At 47.2% G+C, this 20,140-nt stretch overlaps 1 protein-coding gene across 1 annotated transcript in view; it reads left to right on the top strand.

The window, feature by feature from the left end:
* The first annotated feature begins 5,345 nt into the window (after window positions 1-5,345).
* CMTM7 (CKLF like MARVEL transmembrane domain containing 7) overlaps window positions 5,346-20,140 on the top strand; it is a 37,952-nt gene continuing 23,157 nt past the window's right edge. The window contains exon 1 of the mRNA XM_075921972.1: window positions 5,346-5,825. Within this exon, the coding sequence (XP_075778087.1) occupies window positions 5,676-5,825 (150 nt within the window). The 5' untranslated portion in view covers window positions 5,346-5,675. The remainder of the gene's footprint in view (window positions 5,826-20,140) is intronic.

The following is a 20,140-nucleotide window of genomic DNA, read 5'->3' as shown; positions in this document are numbered from 1 at the left end:
ATATTTTTAAATATGAGGAAATGTATAGTTTCCTCTTGAGCTTTGCTAGACGTTCTGCATGAATTCATTGCAGCTGTGTGGGTGTTATAATGTTCAAATCATTGTATTTTATTAGTTTGTGTCACCATTTAACACTTATGCTTCCATTTCCAAACTTTTTTTAGTAAATAACAATACATGAATCAGAAAGTGCAGTTTTTTTAATGCAAGTCTTCCACGAGAAGTTAACAGTATTATCTAAAATTAAGTTTCAAATGAAAATATTGAGCACGTCCCTTCTTCAAGAACACCATTTCACCATAATACAGTTCGTCATGTGCAATTTCTTTGATTAATCAGAAACTATTAAATGTAGTTATTAATGTTAATTTCAACAGAAATTTTAAATTACACATCACAGTAGGATCCTTCTCCCCCAAAAATGCAGCCAAAATCACTGGCCCCCCTGTTGTAAAATTGGCCCTTAATCTCTCAGGCTATGTCTACACTACAAACTTTGGACAACCCAAGTTATGTCAGCATAAAGTTGCCACAGTTAGATCATTTCTATGCATGCATATTTGGCTTCTTGCACCAGTACTGTGTGGAAAAGTTTGTGTGGAAGCACAGTACAATGCATTATGGGTAGCTACCCCAACATGCATCTTGCTACTGCCCAGCACATTTTTGGGGATTTTGGCTATGTATGGTGAGACTGAAAGGAGTCATGAAGGAGAGATTGGAAGCAAGGGTGTCAACTTCCAAGCAAGCAACTATCTTCATCCCATAATGTCACTCATAGTCCATTTTTGCACCTTTAAAAAAACCCTACAAGCTCCTGTTGTGCTGTCGTCCATCTCTGACAGAAGCTTGGAATCTGTACTGCTATGCACTAATGTCAAGAGTGTTACTGGCACAGGACATGCTCTCCAGTATTTGCAGAGCTGCAAAAAGAACCAGATCAGTAGGGAGCCTGCTGATTTTGTGGACAGAGGGTTGTGGGATAATGCAAAAACCAATTCAAAGGTGGTGATGGTGGAATAGAATGGGTGCAGCACGGCTTCAGAACCTGAGAAATGAGCACTGATCGGTGGGATCACACTGTAATGCTGATGTGGGATAATAAGCAGTGGCTGCAGAGTTTATGGATGTGATTTGTGTACTGAGCTTGCCCCAGCTCTCTATGTCAGAACATCAAATTGAGAGATGCACTGACAGTGGAAAAGCTAGTGGGAATCACATTATGGAAACTTGCATCACTGGTTTGGTACCAGTCAGCAGGAAATCAATTTGGAGTTGAAAAATCCACTGAGGGGCCACGGTCATCCATGTATGCAGGATCATTGATCATTTCCTGCTATCTAGGACTGTGATTCTTGGCAATGGGTAGGAAAAAAGTGAATAGATTTGCAGCAATGGGGTTCTTGAACTGTAGTGGGGCAATAGATGGTGCACACAACTCTATTGTGGCACCAAACCACCTTGCCCTAGCGCAGAGGTCTGCAACATTTGGCTCTTGTACCATCACCGTAATCTAGCAGGCCGTGAGATATTTTGCTGACATTGACCACCTACAGGTATGGCTGCCCCACAGCTCTTAGGGGTGTGGTTTGCTGTTCCCAGCCAATGTGAGCTGCAGGAAGAGGCATGCCTACTATTATACTATTTGTCCTTGTGCAATAATAAGTAAGTGAGTGCTTTCACTACCACGAGGCACCTTGCAGCATATGGTGGGAACTAATAATTATTTTCCAAACAATATAATTTTATCGAGTGACAAAACCAGGGCAAAGAAGAATTCTGTGCAAGTTAAAAGCAAACACACTAAAACTTAATGAATTGATAGAACAGAACTTAACAACAGGAAAGAATGTTCATATCCGTTTTAGTGATGCATACAGCACAGGTCCGTGTATATTAAAGCTATGTTTGTTCTTACTGTCGCCCCATTTGGGGAACAAAATACAGGACTATGTAGCACTTTAAAGACTAACAAGATGGTTTATTAGGTGATGAGCTTTCGTGGGCCAGACCCACTTCCTCAGATCAAATAGTGGAAGAAAATTGTCACAACCATATATACCAAAGGATACAATTTAAAAAAAATGAACACATATGATAAGGACAAATCAAATTTCAGAACAGAAGGGGAATGGGGAGAGGGGAAGGTAAATGTCTGTGAGCTAATGATATTAGAGGTGATAATTGGAGAAGCTATCTTTGTAGATCTCGAGCTACCAGTAGATCTCAGGGGCTCTAAGAGTAGCTCGAGCCCTCTCTGAACTGCGTGCCTGCGCAGTACATTTACATTAGATTTCCTCATTTGAGGAGCAACTACTCACCGAGCAACAACACAGGTGAGTATCTGCGAGGAATGGTGGGAGCTGGGAGGTCGGGAAGGCTGAAACACCCCAGCCAGCTGACTGTGGCTTTCAGCTGAAAGAGGCTGCCCCGCGCTCCAGCTGATTGGCGGCTTCTCTGCGCCTGCCCACATGGAGCTTGGTGCACCCTGGCTGAGCACCATGGCCAGCTGGCCAGGCAGCCGCTTCTCTTCGCTCTAGCCCAGCTGCCCTGCGGTCAGTCCGGAGGGAGCATGGGTCGGAGGCTTCCCTCCGTGGCTGGTGTAGGGAACTCCCTGCCCCCAACCTCGTTCCCTCTCCTCTGCCCTAAACTTGTCCCCCGCCCTCCTGGCCCCCTGTTCCCTCTCCCTTGCCCCCCCACCCCGCTGCAGAAACCTGTCCCCCCTCTGCAGAAACTTGTTCCCTGGCACCCTGCCCCCCCTGCAGAAACCAGTTCCTTCTGGCACCAGTTCCTTCTCCTACTACAGAAAACTATCCCCCTGCTCCCCTCTGCAGAAACCTGTCCCTCCCAGCACCCTGTCCCCTGATGCAGAACACACTAGCACCCCTTCCCAGTACTGTGTCCCCTGCTCCCAAATGACTTTTCTATGGGTCAGTAACCCCTGACTCAAGGCAGGTTTCCTGCCATTCTCATAAAGACAATGCAGAAACTTTTTGTGTTTAACATAGTATTTTATTTAAAAATGAAGCCTGGCCAACAAACCCCCAATTGGGGCCAACCCCCCATCTGGCCACAACCACTCCTGCATTCCCCCTTCCACAAACCCTAGATCTGAGCCTATTAAACACTGGAACCTCCTGCCCTCAGCCCCTCACATACCCCAACCCAAATTCCTGCACCCTCACATCTGCAAGCTTGTGGCTTGCTTAGTATCCCAACACTGCCCAGCCTGGAGTCCCCTCCCCGAGCCAGTGTCCCCTTCTTCTCCTCCTCCTGCATCCAGATTTCCTCCCAGAGCTTGCACCTCTCACCCCTTCCCACACCCAAATCCCTCATTCCCACCCCCATCCTGTCTCAACACAGCAAGGGTCCAGCTAGACTGCAGGAGTTTTTCGGGATTCTGGAGATATCCCAGAAAAACTCTTCTGCATCCAGGGATGCGTTTGTTCCGCTTTTTTAGTGGAAGAGCAAACAGGCTCTTTTGGTCACCCCTATATTCCTCTTTCCACAAGGAATAAGGTGGCTTCCAAAAGGAGGTTTTTTTTCCCTGACATTTGGTTCAGTCTAGACAGGCCAAATGTTGGAAAAACCTCTTCCTAAAGAAGAATTTTAAAAAAAGCAGCAGTATAAGGATTGGGGATAGCAAGTGATGGAGAGGAGGAGAATAGAGAGGGCGGGCCTTCAAGGAAGGGGCGGGGCAGGTAGATCTTGGCTTGGTCTGTCATTTAAAAAGTGATCTTGGGTGTAAAAAGGTTGGAGACCACTGGTTTAAACTAAAGGACTGAAAGGAAGTGAAAGTTAAGGTTCAGAACGCCTTTCCCCTGCTTCCATATAGTTTTAAACAAGACATGCTTAAAGATAACTTCTGCTTCAGTAGGGCATCACTCACAGCCCTACTGAATATGGCCCATCAGAGGTGAGGGAAATTAGGAGGCAACTGCTTGCTTGCATGACACTATGGCTATGTCTACATTGGCAAGATTGCTTTTGCGCAAAATCAGTTGCCACCTGTCTACGCTGGCTGCGAGTACTTGCGCAAGAACACTGACGTTCTAATGTATAAAATGAGTGCTTCTTGTGCAAATACTCTGCCGCTGCCACTCAGGGATAAGCCCTCTTGCGCAACTGTTCTTGCGCAAGAAGCCAGTATAGACAGGCAACGTTAATTTCTTGCGCAAGAAAGCCTGATGGCTAAAATGGCCATCGGAGCTTTCTTGTGCAAGACAGCGTCTACACTGGCACGGATGCTTTTGTGCAAAAGCACATCTCTTGCGCAAAGGCACATGCTAGGGTAGACGTTCTCTTGTGCAAATACTTTAATGCAAAAACCCTTGTGTTAAAAGTATTCGCGCAAAATCTTGCCATTGTAGACATAGCCCATGAGTAAATCGCAATTTCCATTTTCCACAGGTGATTGGTGATTTTAGCTCCTGAGAGTAACAGGTGCAAGAAAGCACAGCTGATGTCTCACAGCTGTCTCTGGTGGTGTCCTGAGACTGCCTGGGCCCAAATTATGACTCAAAGCTGTTTACTGCAATGGTATTTAATGAGGTTCTTGCCACTAGCATGGAAAAGTGTCTTACCACTCAGGAAGAAACAAAGCTGCCATCCCTAGAAAGCTTTGGGAGAGCATTGCAGTGTACCTCCATGAAAGTTTCATTGAAATCTCTCAAGGGGATTCAAGGGACTTCCCTGTATACATAAACAAACTACTTCACTGTGTGCACCACCACCACCCAACCGTACAGGGGAGTGAAAAGCATATAATAACTCTACTTCTTGTTGTACTGCTACCTTTTTTCCAATATAAGTACATTAATGAAAAGTCAGTAACTGTAGTAGGAAACATTTACACAATGACTCAAGGCTCCTTCCTTGCATCCCTGGTCAACCACCCTGATGGACTGGACTGCAGGGTCATCTCAAACAGGCAGAACTGGACCCCTGCACCTCTCACATATTCCCCATCCTCCACCTCTTTCCCCTCCTTGACCCCCAAGTGTGTATGTCTCAAGAAGGAGGCATCTATAGATCCCTCTGAGGTTCTTAAGACACCTAGGGCAAGATGCAGCAAGGAGTCAGTTCTCGTTTACTGTATGGGATTGTCTACCCCCCCCCCCAGAAAAACACACACACTCATCGATCTGGGGGTCAGTCCATTGAATCTCAGGCGGGCACACCCATGAGCCTTTCCCAAGCGACTCAGGCCCCAGCAGAGTGTCCCAGGGCCAGGGCGGTTCCTGAGGTAATTGTCACAGGAGCAGCCTGCGGGGAGGGGAGGGGGGAGTGGCATCATGCAGGGTCCCCCCCCCCCCCCGCCGCCTTCTGTGCGCTATAGGGGGGGGTTGAAAGCCAAGCAAGTGTCCGGCCCGCGTGCCTGTCTCCTGTTTAGGGCTCGAACTTCTCTCTGGAAAATCCCACCCTAGCCCCCGTCTGCGCGTCCTGCCCCGCCGGGCTCTGCGCTGCTGCTGCGCCCGCCCCCTTAGCGCAAAGCCCCCTCTCCCCGGGGCTGGACGCGCTGCTCTGCCTCCGGTCCCGCCCGGGCTGCAGCAGGGCCTGACCCCGCCAGCTCCGCCCCGCCCTCTGTGGGGCTGGCCAGCCCCGGCGCCTGGGTTAGCGGCGAGGAGGAAGGAGCCAGGAGCCGCCGCAGCAGCAGCAGCACGGAGCGGGGCGCGATGTCTCACGGGGTCCGGGTGATCCAGACGGGAGCCAGCAGCGGGGGCGCCTGCAGCTCCGCCTGCCCGCCGCCCCTGGGGCCGGAGCCCGGGCTGCTGGACGGCGGCTACGCCCGCTCCTGCTCGGCCGTCCTGAAGGTCGCCCAGATGGTAAGGAGCGAGGGGCTGGCGGGGCCCGGAGCAGCCCCCGGGAGGGACCCAGCTGGCGGGCTCGGCCCTCTCGGAGCATCCCGAGGGAGGCGCCATGTTCCCTCCCCCTCCTCTCCCGCGAGCAGCGGCGGCCCCTGCTGCCTGTGCGGAGCCCAGCGGCCGCGGCGCGGCTCTGGCTGGGCTCCGCTGGGGAAGTTTCTTCTTGAGCCCGGCGGGAGGGGGGCTGGTTTGCGCCGTGGCGGGGACTGGGGATGAGCGCGGAGTACCCCGCACTGCGCACATGCGAAGTGGGAAGTGACTGCCTAGGGCAGAGCCGTGAGGCGAGGCGGCCGGGGGTCACTGCGGGCCACACGCTACGGAGGAGACTGAGTCAACAGCGTGACACTGTTGCAGAAAAAGCCAAGCTGGTTCTGAAATGTCGTAGGAGGAGTGTGTGCTCAGTAAGACACAGTCATTCCTCTGCTCTACGCCGGCCTGGCAGTGCCTCCTCTGGCAGCTTTTCTCCATGGGGCGAGTGGGGGGACGGGCATATTTCAGGAAAGCTGAGACCAGCATGGAGAAAGGCCAGAGAAAAGTCAACAAAACACGATGAAAGGTCTAGAAAACATGACCTGTGTGACCCAAGATTGAAATTCCTGCGGGTGTGTTTAGTCTGGAGGAGAGAAGCCTGAGGGAGGGCACAACAGTTCTCTGAGTGCTTGTTTATAGCATTTCCAACTGAAGTGTGTATGTCACATGCACCGAAGTTGGAAAGCTTTCCCTAGCAGCCAGGTTGGGCACCATTCACCAGCATCAACATCGCATCCTCATAAGTCAAGGTCTCATAGTGGACAAGGGTCCTCACCACATTCCCCCCTGCACTGGTCCGATTCTTACTCTTCTCAGTACTTGCCCCTGGTTCAGAGCTCCTTGTCTTCTCCCTGGTCTTCACCTTTGGCATCATCCCTATCTGAGGGGGAGTCCATCTGTTTCCACAGGAACCAGGTGGACCTCTAGGCATATGACGGACCGCCAGATGCAGTGGCTGCCACTTGGACTACATTGGACTACATTGGCCATTCTGGGCATACCATTAGGCCCAGGGAGCATCTTCCATGGCCTCCAGATCAGTTGCTTCTTGCTTGCACCATTCCAAGTCACCAGAGGCCCCACATCCACTCCTTGCCCCCAGGCGGCCTCACTTTTCAAGCCACCTAGCATGAGTGACAGGTCAGATCCAGCATTCCCTCTAAGCTGCATGGCAGCACAGCTTCACAGGTGATTAATCAGCCCCACTCAGTCTATCTGTTCCTTGCATGGACCCCTGAGCCTCTGACTGGGCAGGGCTGATTAATCACCCGTGAAGCTGTGCGGCCACACAGCTTAGAAGGAATGCTGGTTGGCTCATAAAGACCCTCATCCACCACAGTTGGCTGCAGGTGCCCACAGAGCAAACTTTGCTGGGTAGTCACCAGTGGACATGCTTGAGCCCAGGGACAAGGGATATCCACATCTGGGCCTCTCCTATAGATCATAGGGTCCACCAGGATATTCTCCATAGAATTCTCTGTAACATGGGCATTCAAGCAGAGGAGGTGGCCAAGGTTAGGACCTTAGCCTAGGGATGTAAGTGACTAGTTGACTAGTAATGTGACTAGTCTCTTCCCGGCGCCCCTTGCTGCCTCTATTAGAGGGAGCAGGAGCCAGTGCTGGGGGGAGCAGGCTTAAAAGCTGGTTTCCTTCAGACGATCTCCATGGAGGGCAAGGTGGGTAGAGGCACAATGGGAAATGGTGCGAGCAAGCATAGAAGCAGACTCTGCTTGTGCCACTTCTGCTGCCATTCTGCTTTTGAAATGTACAAGAGAGCGGGGCTCTAGTACTTTCGAAGGCTGAGGCACTGCAGCAAGTGAGGGGCTAGCAGGAGTCCCCTGCTGGCCCATGCTCCCTGCAGGGCTTCCTTTTGAAATGTACAAGAGCCCCAATGGGCTCTTGTACATTTCAAAGGCTGAGGCCCCGCAGGGAGCATGGGGCCAGTGCCCTGCGCTCCCCAAGGGGCTTCTGTTTTTTAAATGTACAATTGCCCTACCAGGGCTCCTGTACATTTCAAAGGCTCAGGCTCTGCAGGGAGTGCAGGGCGCGTGGGACCAGGCTTCTGCTTTTGAACTGTAGCAAGAACACTGTGGGTTCAAAGGCAGAGATGCCCTTATAGACTAATCGAATAGTTGATGGAAATCCCATCAACTATTCAATTAATTAATTAATCTAAATTTAACACCCCTATCCTAGCCCCCAAAGAGCCTTCGGGAATAGCTCCATTCTTAATATAGACTGTTGAGAAGAACAATCTCTCCAGATGGCAGACTCCAGCCTCCATTTCCCCCAATAGCTAAGGGAGTGGAGAGAAAGTACTATGTACCATCAAAGGGATACAAGTACTTCTACCCACTCTCTTTCCAGCCCAGAATCAAGACTACTATTCACATGATAGGGATGTTGCTGCGGAACAGACAAAACCTGTTGTAGAATAAGCAGCTGTAAACTGAAGTTATGCTTCAGCTAAAAACAGTGATATTTTCAGATCAATCTGAACCAGGAAAAAAAATCAATGTTTAGTAAATGAAAAAGAACAAAATCAATAGGGAACACAATTACCTTTGCAAGGTTTTAGAAGAGTTTTATAAGCAATCCTGAGGTAAAAAATAATAAAACCAATTAAAAATATGTCCTGACAGCTTCCCTTTTAACTCCAAGGAAAAGCAGTAATACAATAAAAAAACCTTAGCTTTTCTGTTTGTGTAGCTATGTTGTTTGCAAGTTTTGTGTTTTGACAAAAGCAGTTGAGTACTTGATGTTTGAAATGTGAACAAAACATGCTCTAATTCTAATAAGTAATCTAGTTTATAGCTTTACAATAAAGTGTTCTGAAAATAGTAGGGGGTTGTATAATTTATTTGAGAACATTAATTTTTTTTAAGTCAATCAGGAAATGAGATGCTTGCAGTTAGTGACCACCTGTGAAAAGCTAGGCATAAGCAACTTGCCCAGAAATGCATAGGAACTTTGTGGCAGAGGGAGGGATAGAATCCAGTTCCCCTGGTAGCATCCAACTATGTTATCCATAAGACGATCCTTTCTGTTTCTGCAGTTACCTGCCTCATTCTCATTATCAAGCATCATGCAGGATCAAGCCTTTTGCTTTTGGGTGCAAGATATAATACAATTTGAAATTTCCTTCTTCTTCCAGATTTAATAGTCATAACATTTTCAGTAAGTGAAAATTAAGTTAGATTGTAAGCTCCTCTGGACAGAAACCTTGTGTCTGTATTTTTGTCAGTGCAGTATGGAAACCTTCTATATCTGAATCCAATGACCATTCATTTGTAGGCACAGAAGAGGATATGTGTGTGAGAGAGTGAAAGAACAAGTGTGTTTATTCATGTAGTAATAAAAAGAGATGTCAGAATTGGGAATATGGTGAGGAGCATAGTATCTGAGCACTTTGTTGTTTTTACGGTGAACAAGTTCAAAATAGAGGACTATAGAATTCTTTTTGGATACTCCTATTAGGCTCTTCTTTCTTCTTTCCATCAGGATGGTTTATGATTTTGTTGTTGTTTCTGATTATATGGGGAAGTCACAAAGGGAAGGCTAGTAAGAACAGATGGAAAAACACCTAAATGAAGAGTGAAAAAGGAAGGGCCTTTTGGTTAAGACATAGCATTTGGGATGTCAGGAGATCTGGATTCTGCTCCCTCCTTTGCTGCTGACTGTAACATCATCAAATCCCTTACTGTCTTTGTTCCCGGGATGATTTCTTTCTTTCTCTCCTCTGAAGTAATTAGCTATAGTATTGTATGTACTCTCACAAGTGGAACTGCTAAAATGATAAACTAATTACAAAATTTTCCAGGAGATTTGCATGCACTTCCGACGCTTCCTGTTTTAGTTTGATTTGGCTTACTGAATTCTTAAGCTGTAGTCAGACATACCTTTCCCTGCAAAAGTAGGAAATACTGTTTTTCCATATGAGTAGTAAAAGGAAATCCCAGTCATTTAATCACACAGAAGTAAACATTGCTACATTGAATGATTTACTTAGAGCTAGTCAATATACATTTTTTAAACTTGGCCTTGAGGTGTGCATGTTTTTTCTGTTCTTGAAGGTGATTCAAATTAATTTTCTAATTCTTTCCAACAAAATACAAGTGACTTTGCCACACAGCAAGTTGTTCAGTACTCTGTAGCCTACAGGAAGGTGGTGGTGGGGATATAAAAGTGTGCAAAAATATTGAGATATTAAACCAGTGTGTTGATTAAACAAGGTTTGTATTAACCTTGGTATACTACAGTTCTAACTTTGCTTATGGTATTGTTGTGTCCATCCATAGGTCTTCTACAAGCCAATAAGTTCACAGGTTTTGCCAGAAAGACTATGTACCTTACATGCATCGTTATGCTTAAATTAAGTTAACTTTTGAATAAAAGAACTTTTTGATCTAGCTGGAACATGTTTACTATAGAACTAATGGCTGTCAGAGGTTTGAAATTGTAAACTATATATAAAGAGTCTGAGTCGGGTGTTGGAGGAGGCAAAAGTCACAAGTTTACAGAGTAAACTTAAGAAAATTCCAGTAAGTTCAGGTGACCTCACCCCATGACTGCATAACAAACCATTAGCCCTGACAATAAGAGAGAATGATTTGGTTTGGAAACAATACAATTACATTTTCAGATTAAGACTAAATAGACATCTTGAAATAGCTAACTGATTTTAGTTCTGTTCCAGGCTGAGTGAGGCCACTCCCATACTCCACTATGCTAGTCAAGGAGAGCCAAATACCTCACCCTGCTTGAAACCTAGGCCCTTTTAAAGCCAGCTAATGTTATGTTCACTGTGGCCCAGGATGGGCATCCAGAGCACAGCTTGTACATCAGCAGTAGACCTGCTGGTTGGACCCTGAGAGGCCTCTGCTGAATGACAACAGTCCAGCTTAATGTTGAGACGTTCCTGCATGCCTTTATACCCTCACCTCCAGGGATGGACATCCAGAGGGTGCAGAAGGGCTTGAGGAAGAAATGACAAATTTTGTAATGAAAACCAAACAATTCCTAAAAGCCATGTTTTCTTTTTAATGTCTGACCTGGTCATCAGTGTTGTCATGTGTATCTGCTATAGACTGCTGTATAAGAATCCCGACATGCATCCTTGTATTGAAACTTCTTTGCCATTCTTCTACAAAGGAATTTCACTAACCAATTACAGAGAGAGTCTGCAGAACTGGAATTCATCTACAAATTTGACACTATTCCCCTGGGCTTGAATAGATATTGACCGGTCTGTGCATTACTAAGCCAGTTTTCCCCACCTTTAACATCTGCATTTCCACATAAAAGCTATGAATGGGACACATCCAGTCCACTTAATTAGCCTAATTAACACAGTCCTATAATTGACAGGTACTTCTGCTGTTACATCTTGGTTTCTGTTATTTCCATTCAAACTCATCTGCTGAAGTGTGTTTTACCCACAAAAACTCAAGATACTATATATTTTTGTTAGTCTCTAAGGTGCCACAAGACTACTCTTTTTTTACAGTTAGGGTGCATGTATACAGCGGTGCAATTTCAGGAGACTTCCTTTATCCCGAAATAGCTATTCCACATCTTTTAAACAAGCCTGTTATTTAAAAATAGCTTTCAAAGTAATGGGCTCACTATTTTGATGTCCCTGTAAACTTTGTTCCACAAGGATTAAGGGTTCTTCTTTGAGTGGTCCCCGTGGGTGCTCCACTCATGGTGTCGGGCTCATTCCGGCGCTGCAGCCCGGTGGCTTTGCATAGCTGTTTTCAGCCGGGTTGTGCCTGCACAGTGTGCAGCACATGCCATTCGCGCTCTTTGATCTTCGTGCACACCCGGCTTACTGTCAGTTCCTCTCAACCGTCCCTGAACACAGACGGAGCTTCCATTCTCTCATCCCCTCAGTAGTTCTTCTTCTCCTCAAGGAACCTATAATTAGTTAATTGTAAATAATTAGCCCTTTGTTTGTTCACTGTTCTTCTCTTATCTACAAAACAAAGCAAAACAAAAAAGCAGGAAAGACTCTTGTTAGCATTTTGTGGGAGCCGTGGCTTCCTGCCTGTCACTGACTAACAACTCAACAGCAGTGGTTTAACAAACAAGCTTTTTTTCTTTAAGAAGAGGGTTAGCTCAGTCATGCCTGGATCTCTAGGGTTTAAAAAGCGTGCCCAATGCAGCAAGCCCATGCCAGTTTCAGATGGGCATTTGGCGTGTACACGCTGCTTAGGGGAGAACCACATTCCCCATAAGCGCGGGTACTGCTCAGAGATGACAGCCCACACTTGTCGAGACAGGGAAATGCGTCTCACAATGCTCCTCCTGGACAAGGCGCTGGATCCCAATGCTGAACAGCAGGGGGAGACCCAGAAGAGAAGAATTTCTTCCCCTGAACTGATTGTGGACAAGAATAAAGATCTCCCCTGCCAGATCCCTCCCAACTGAGAGAACGGTGGGAGATAAACCAGGATCCTCTGGCTCTGTCCCGCAACCCTCAGCACCTGGGTCGGGTACTAAAGGGAAAAAGGTTGTGGCGTCTGATAGATACTATTCGGCACCAAAAGCAGCCTCGGTGCCGACAAGCAGCGCCCGTGTTACAAAGGCACCGGCACCGCACCATTTAACTTCACAAGTGGCACCGCAACAGCAGAGAACTGCGCAGGCAGCAGTGGCACCGGAGGGAACTCTCCCGGCACTGGCAACACAACAAGCACCATTGCCGAAGGCAGCCTCGGTACCAGCAAGCAGCACGCATACTACAAAGGCACCGGCAATGCTCCATTTAACGCAGCAAGTGGTGCTAGAGCAGCAGACAACTGCAGGGATAGCTGCGGCACCGGAGGGAACTCTTTCGGCACTGGCATCACAACAAGCACAATTGCCAGTGCCACATGGTACTTCCCAATTCCAAACAGCTCCGGCGCCGGCATATACAGCAGTGCCGCAGCTGACTGACACACCTGCACCAGACCAGGAGCAGGAGCAGGAGCTGGAGCCAGAGCCGGTGTTTATTCATGCAGAGCCTCCAGCAAAGGCGTTACTTAAAACACAGAGACAGGGGACTCCCCTTCTTCAAGATTTTCACCAGGTCCTTCTCCTTCTCTGTATGCCTCACCCCTGCACTGTACCTGCTGGCACCACAGGCCAAGACACCAGTTCTGTTACCGACGGTACTCCTCGTATGGGCACCCGCATTACAACGACTACTACAGGCACTGATCCTACTCTTCACTATATAGCCGGTCACCACGTTATCACTATTCTCCATGTGTCAGTCACGAGAGCCGACATACCAGTAATAGATCATCCAGGTGCTCGTCACCTCATTCATCGAATCGATATTATGACTATCGCCATCCTTCTCCGTACTCATCACATTCCCATCACCATATGCACCAACAACACTCAAGTGATAATCCAGCATCGGTGGGGCAGTCTCCGCCACAGCAGCACTATGACTGTTGCCTGACTTCTCCAATACGCACTCTGGGGGCCACAACGCAACAGTCAGACCTGGAAGAGGGACAGTTGTCTGAAGCGGATGACCAACAGACTGAAAATCAAATTCTGGACCGTTCAACCTCTTCGACACTGGAGATGGTTTTCCCACCGGACACGTCTCTGCCAGATGATTTCAAGAAGTTCCAAGACCTCTTCAAACGCGTGGCCCAGTCCCAAGAAATCCAGATAACAGAAGCACAAATGAAACAGCATTGACTGCTGAAGAATTTGCATCCAAGGCAGAGCGCAAAAGTTGCCATCCCTATTGATGAAGCCATTATGGAAGCGGCAGACATCATTTGGCAGACACCAGCTTTAGTGCCACCAACCTGCAGGAGAGCGGACAAGAAATACTTTGTCCCTTCCAAGAATCTAGAATTCCTCTTTAACCATCCGCAGCCGAACTCGCTGATGGTAGATGCAGCACAACAATGGGCCAAGACACCGCAGTACAAGACAACACCAGATGTCAAAAAGCTAGACATATTCAGCAGGAAAGTTTACTCCTCGGCAACCCTTCTCCTATATATTTCTAATTATGCCACCTTACTATCAAACCACAACTTCAACAGTTATGAAAAGATATCGCAGCTTCTTCCATACCTGCCAGAAAGCAAATGCCCCCTCTTAAAGTCCCTAGTGCAAGAGGATTTTACAGCATCAAGAGCGAGTCTGCAGATCTCTTTGGATGTGGCAGACACAGCAGCTTGTACCACTGCAACTGCAATAATGATGAGGTGCTCATCTTGGCTTGCTTCCGCAGCAGTTCCAAAGGAGCTTCACACACAAGTGAAAGACCTCCCTTTTGACAAACACAAGCTGTTCGAGGAAAAGACGGATGAAGTCCATCCACTCCAGAAAAGCTTCCTGAAACGCTCCGCACCCTAGGGATGTACACACCCCTTTTCGGTGCAAGAGACACTATCCATACCAGAAGAGGTACAACTATCCCTATCAAAGACAGCAACAACAGCAGCAAACCGTACACCAGTCACATCCAAGACAACGCCTGCAATGCAGATGGCCCCAAACATTCCGTATGACCAATCAACAAAATTCCAAACAGCAAGTTTGATGGTTCAGTCGAGGGCATGCAACAAGTCCTTACAGTGACAGAACAACCTTTTTCACCATCGACTTCATCCTTTTCAAGATCAATGGCTATTACCCAGCAGTCCAATTGTATTACAATTGGTGGTATCCGGGCTCACCATCCCTTTCACTGCCATACCACCCACAATCCACCAACCCCGTTCCTTTTCAGGGACTCAGCTCACGAGACCCAGTTGAAAGAAGAGGCCCAGCGTTTGCTCTCTATAGGGGCCATAGAGCCTGTTCCTCCTCAGTTCAGAGGAAGGGAGTTCTATTCATGGTATTTTCTCATGGAGAAAAAGACCGGAGGATGGAGGCCCATCCTCGACCTCAGGAAGTTAAACAAATACTTCCACCATCAAAGGTTCAAGATGGTGACCCTTTCCAAGATAATACCATCACTAGAGAAGGATGATTGGTTTGCAGCCCTCGACTTGCAAGACGTGTATTTTCATATAGTGATACATCCAGCTCACAGACGTTTTCTCTGTTTCACTGTCAGAGACGATCATTTCCAATACCCGGTGCTACTGTTTGGACCTGCATCGGCTCCCAGGGTGTTTTCAGTAGTAGCGGCTCACCTTCGATGCAGAGACATGATCATATTTCCATACTTAGATGACTGCCTTATAAAAGGCAGGTCGAGACAAGAGATTCTACGCATGGTGACACTAACCAGGCAGACATTTCTATTGCTTGGGCTCATAATCAACGAGTAAAAGTCATCTCCAGATCCTACTCAGAGTATAAATTTCATAGGTGCACGTCTAGATTCCGTGCCCATGTGTATTTACCTCAAGAGCGCTTCCAAATTATACACGACCTAGCCACGATAGTCATCCACACCCTTACAGTTACCGTACTTACCTGTCTCCGCCTCATGGGGCATATGGAGGCCATTCAACATGCAAGACTTCATTTTTGCTGTCTCTAGCACTGGTTGGCATCAGTGTATAGTCCAACGAAGCACTCCACACACAAGGTGATAACCCCAACTACTTTAGTTCGCAGATCCCTGGGTTTGTGATTGAACCCCAGAAATCTGCTGGCAGGGGTTCCATTCAAATGTCAACAGCCATCGATTCAGTTGACTACAGACGCCTCCCTTTTGGGCTGGGGTGCACACATCAATGGCATGTCCGTGCAAGGCAGATGGTCGGCGGCGGAGGCACTTTCCCATATCAACCTCCTAGAACTAAAAGCCATATTCCTTGCTTGCAAACACTTCCGCACACACATCACTGGTACAACCGTCCAAGTGCTTATAGACAACTTAGAAACTATGTGTTACGTCAGTTGACAAGGAGGAGCATGATCCCGATTACTTTGCGCACAGGCAGTCTGCTTATGGAACTGGTGCATAGGAAACCGCACCATTCTGGTAGCATCCTACTTACCAGGCACAAGCAATGTCATGGTGGATGCTCTAAGCAGATTTTTCCCTCAGGATCACAAGTGGGAAATTCATCCCAATGTCTTGGACAACATCATCTGAGCTTGGGGATCACTGCAAATAGACCTCTTCGCCACTTACGAGAACAAGAAGTGTCACTTTTACTGCTCCAAAGATGGCATGGGCAAAGGCTCCCTTGGAAATGCACTGTTAATCCATTGGAGAGCGCCTCTGCTATATGCGTTCCCACCAATGGTACTTATCCCGAGAATAATCCAAAAAATCAAAGACGACTCAGCCCTGGTCATTCTCCTAGCACCTGTCTGGGCAAGACAACCGTGGTACCCATTCCTCCACAGGATGTCCGTGTTACCACCACATCTCTTGCCATTCCTTCCAGACCACCTCTCCCAGAACCAGGGGTCTCTGCTACACCCCAGACCAGAGACCCTCCACCTGACAGCATGGCTCATAGCTGGTTTAGGGTAGAAGAGCAACCATGTTCAGAGGCTGTGAAGACAGTACTGTTGAACAGTAGAAGACAAACTGCAAGAAGGACTTACCTGGCAAAATGGAGGCGGTTCATAGCTTGGTGTGAGAAAACTGGCATCCAACCACACTCGGCACCAATGCATGAGATTCTTGATTATATCCTTTCCCTACACCAGGCGGGTCTTTTGATCTCTACGCTGAGAGTTCATCTCTCCTCAATCACCACCTTCATGCCACCACCAAAGGCCATTCCATCTTTGCTCATCCCATGACCAAAAGACTGCTTAAGGAATAGTTAACCTTAAACCCTCATGAAGACCCATCTCCTCCCCCCTCCCCTCCGCTTGGAGCTTGGATTTGGTCCTCGACATGTTAATATATCCACCCTTTGAGCCACTAGCCACCATATCATTATTGATGCTCAACATGAAGGTAGTATTCTTATCGGCAATTACATTTGCTAGTAGGGTGAGTGAACTGGCAGCATTTATGGCAATGCCACCCTTCACTGTTTTCACCAAGGACTCAGTCACATTACGTACCCATCCAGCTTTTATCCCTAAGGTCGCAACACAATTTCATATCAACAAACCTGTCATTTTACCCGTCTTTTACCGGAAGCCGCATGCTTCGACTTGAGAGACACTACTCTATACCCTCAACGTACATCGAGCGTTAGCATTCTATATAGACAGAACACGGACCTGGCGTAAGACCAGCTGTCTAATAGCCATAGTGGACCGCTCCAAGGGCAATGCATAGTCTTCCCAACGTCTGCCCAACATCATAGTCTCTTGCATTACCATGTGTCACTGGATGCGCAACAGACCCCTTCAGACTATACCTAGGGTGCATTCCACCAGGGCAGTGGCAACATCCACAGCATTTGTCAGAGGAGTCTCGCTGCCAGAAATCTGCAGGGCAGCTACATGGTCCACAAGCTTGACCTTTATGAATCTCTATGCAATAGTGAGTCGGTGGACGCCCTACTCTTCGGTGACTCCAGCAGTACTTTCGGTCAGACAAGATTAGAAAAATCATATCCCAGTAATTGTGTTCTTTATCAGCCTGTATCCTTTCTATAAAATAAAACACATTGTGTCAGATACATCCTTTACTGGGTTTCATGCTTGCTGCGCTCTTGAAAATAGCCCACAGGTCTAATTGTGACTCAACAGGAATTTAGTGTAAAGTAACCCTCCCTATATGTAAAGGAAAAATTTCTGAAGAAACTAAGTTACATGAAGGGCACATGAGAAGGTGAACACACAACACTTCAAGATGAGAATATATCCACTAAAGGCTTATCTGTGTTTAAAAAATAATAATCAGACTATGACTAAGAGCGTTCAAGTTTGATGATGTGATGCTGACCAGGGCTTTGGGATAGCATAGATCAAGACAAATCCTATTTACCATTCTCTAGTTGTGATTAAACACTGGTCTTATGAATCTGATGGGCCTTTACCAGAACTAGATGGTATAATACCCAGCTTCATGTGCTCTACTCGTTGCCATACTCTACCAAATCATCTGTACTCTCGTGCTTCTGTTCATATCCGTGTGGTGATCAGATTTTCCAATACAGTACACACAGCCCCTAAGAATAGATTGTGGTTTATAAGATATGGTTACACATGTTGTGGAGCCCCCTTGCAGTCATGGTGCATCTGCTACACTAATACCTTTAGATGGGAATGTCTTGCCAAACTAAATGAGTGGTGGTTTTAATTTTTCCTGCAAGGGATTTCAGAGTAGGTCAGGTAGACTCTCCTTTGGCATTGTTTTTGTCAACTACAGGTTTTGTCAACAAAAATCAGCATTTGTCAACAAAATAGTGAAGCTGTACACACTGCAATGTTCCTCCTCCCAATTTAACTCTCCTGTTATGTCGACATACTATAATCACTTGGATGAGTGACAAAGAGCTTTTTGCAACAAAGTTAGTGATGCAATGCCAGTGTAGACATTGCTCTTGCTTATCTCTTACTAAGTGGCCTCAAGGAGATGTCCTGTAACGCCCATCGTGACTGCTCTGGTCAGCAGTTTGAACTGCTGTATTGTAGCCAGGTACACAGGTATCTGCTCCTCCCCTTTTCATGGCCTGGGAATTTCTGAAATGCCTCTTCCCGTTTGCTCAGTGTGGGCAGCCCACATCGAATCTTCCCAGCTGACCATGCTGGTTCCCCCAACAAACATGGGGCATGTCAGGGATGCTAGGTCTGTGTGCCGGGGAGTCTGTGCAGTCTCAGCTCCTCTCCAACTGTCGGACCTTGATACCCATGGGCAGGTTGCTCATGGCATGTTAGAGAAGGGACATGCAGCAGTGCCATGCTAAGATGATGGAGCTGAGGCAGTTGTATCAGAAGACAAGAAAGACAAACTGTCACTCTGGTGTGGAATTGAAAACATGCTTCTACAAGGAGCTATACATTATTCTTGGCGACAACCCCACCACCACTGCTAAGAGCCCTGTAGATACTTTGGCAGGGCTGGAGGCAGTGGCCAGCAGAGTCAACCCTGAGGAGCAAGAGATGGAGGAGGAAGTAAGAGCTGGAGGAAGATGTGGGGCAGGAGAGAGGACTGCCTAGTAGTGTGACAAGCCAGGACCTTCTTTTGACTCTGGAGAGGTCTGTCTAGTCATAGCTATCTGGCTCTTGGGTGCCTGTTGCAGGAGAGGGGAGCTCTGGTAAGTACTCATGTTGATTTGATACTGCACGGTGCCATGCAGTAGAACTTTCATTTGTTTTGCTGTATTGTAGAAGTAGGGATGTAAAATCCCATTTTTTTGGTTTAACTCTTTAACCCTGCCACAGGCAGGGACAGCTCTAGCCCGCCTGCTCCTGGCCCTAGCACTGTTTGTGTTTACTTCCCATTCTCTTATGCAGCTACGCAGTGGAGGCCCTGCAGAAAAGTTGCTTAATGCATGACAGCACCTCCTTCATGGACTTCCCAACTCTAAACCGATTTGTGACTGACTGGTACCAATCTGGAATTGATAACTTCCACATAGCAATCTCTATTCACTTCTCCACCCATGAGGGCGGCTCTTACTTGGGCATCATTGTGCCACGGGGCAAGCTCAGCGCACAGTTGCAGGAAGGTGGCTGTCGAAAAGTTCTGAATCCACTGCTCTTCATCCCAGACCTGCATAATGATGTGATCCCACAACTCAGTGCTTGTTTCCCATGGGCAGGTTTCCCAAGCCCAATTGCAATGGTTCACCCTGTGCAACTGCTCCATGAATGCTATCTGGAGTTGTTTTTTTCAGTAGCACACTGCTGAGCAGGCACCACCGATTCTTGTTCATGTTTGCAGCTTATGAAATACTGCAGGATCAGCTGCATTGTGTTCATAATGCCTATCGCAAGATTGAAAAGCACTGCACAAAATCCATGCTTTCAGACATAGGTGGCAGGTACACAGTTTACAGCGTCTATTGAAAAACGGTATGAAACAGCATGGTCTGAAGCCCATGGAAGGATAAGATGGAGAAAACTGCATCATGATCCTGCACCCATGATACACTGTGATCCATTCCCAGAACTCCTAGATGCAGAAGGTGGAGAGAGAGTTGCACAGAGGGACAGCTACTCACAATACACTGCTTTGCTTTGGTCTACACAGCATGAACTGTGGATGTGCTCCACCCATACAAGGAGTATTGTGTGAACTTGCACAAGTGATGTAATTATAGCCATTTATGATCATCTGTATAACTTGTCAACTTTACTCTGGTGTAGACATAACCCTCATTAATTAGGCTATGATAAGACTATTTAGG

Source organism: Pelodiscus sinensis, chromosome 2, assembly GCF_049634645.1.
Source record: "Pelodiscus sinensis isolate JC-2024 chromosome 2, ASM4963464v1, whole genome shotgun sequence".
Classification (NCBI taxonomy): Eukaryota; Metazoa; Chordata; order Testudines; family Trionychidae; genus Pelodiscus; species Pelodiscus sinensis.
Note: the sequence above shows the minus strand (reverse complement) of the source record. Positions and strands in the feature narration are given on the sequence as shown.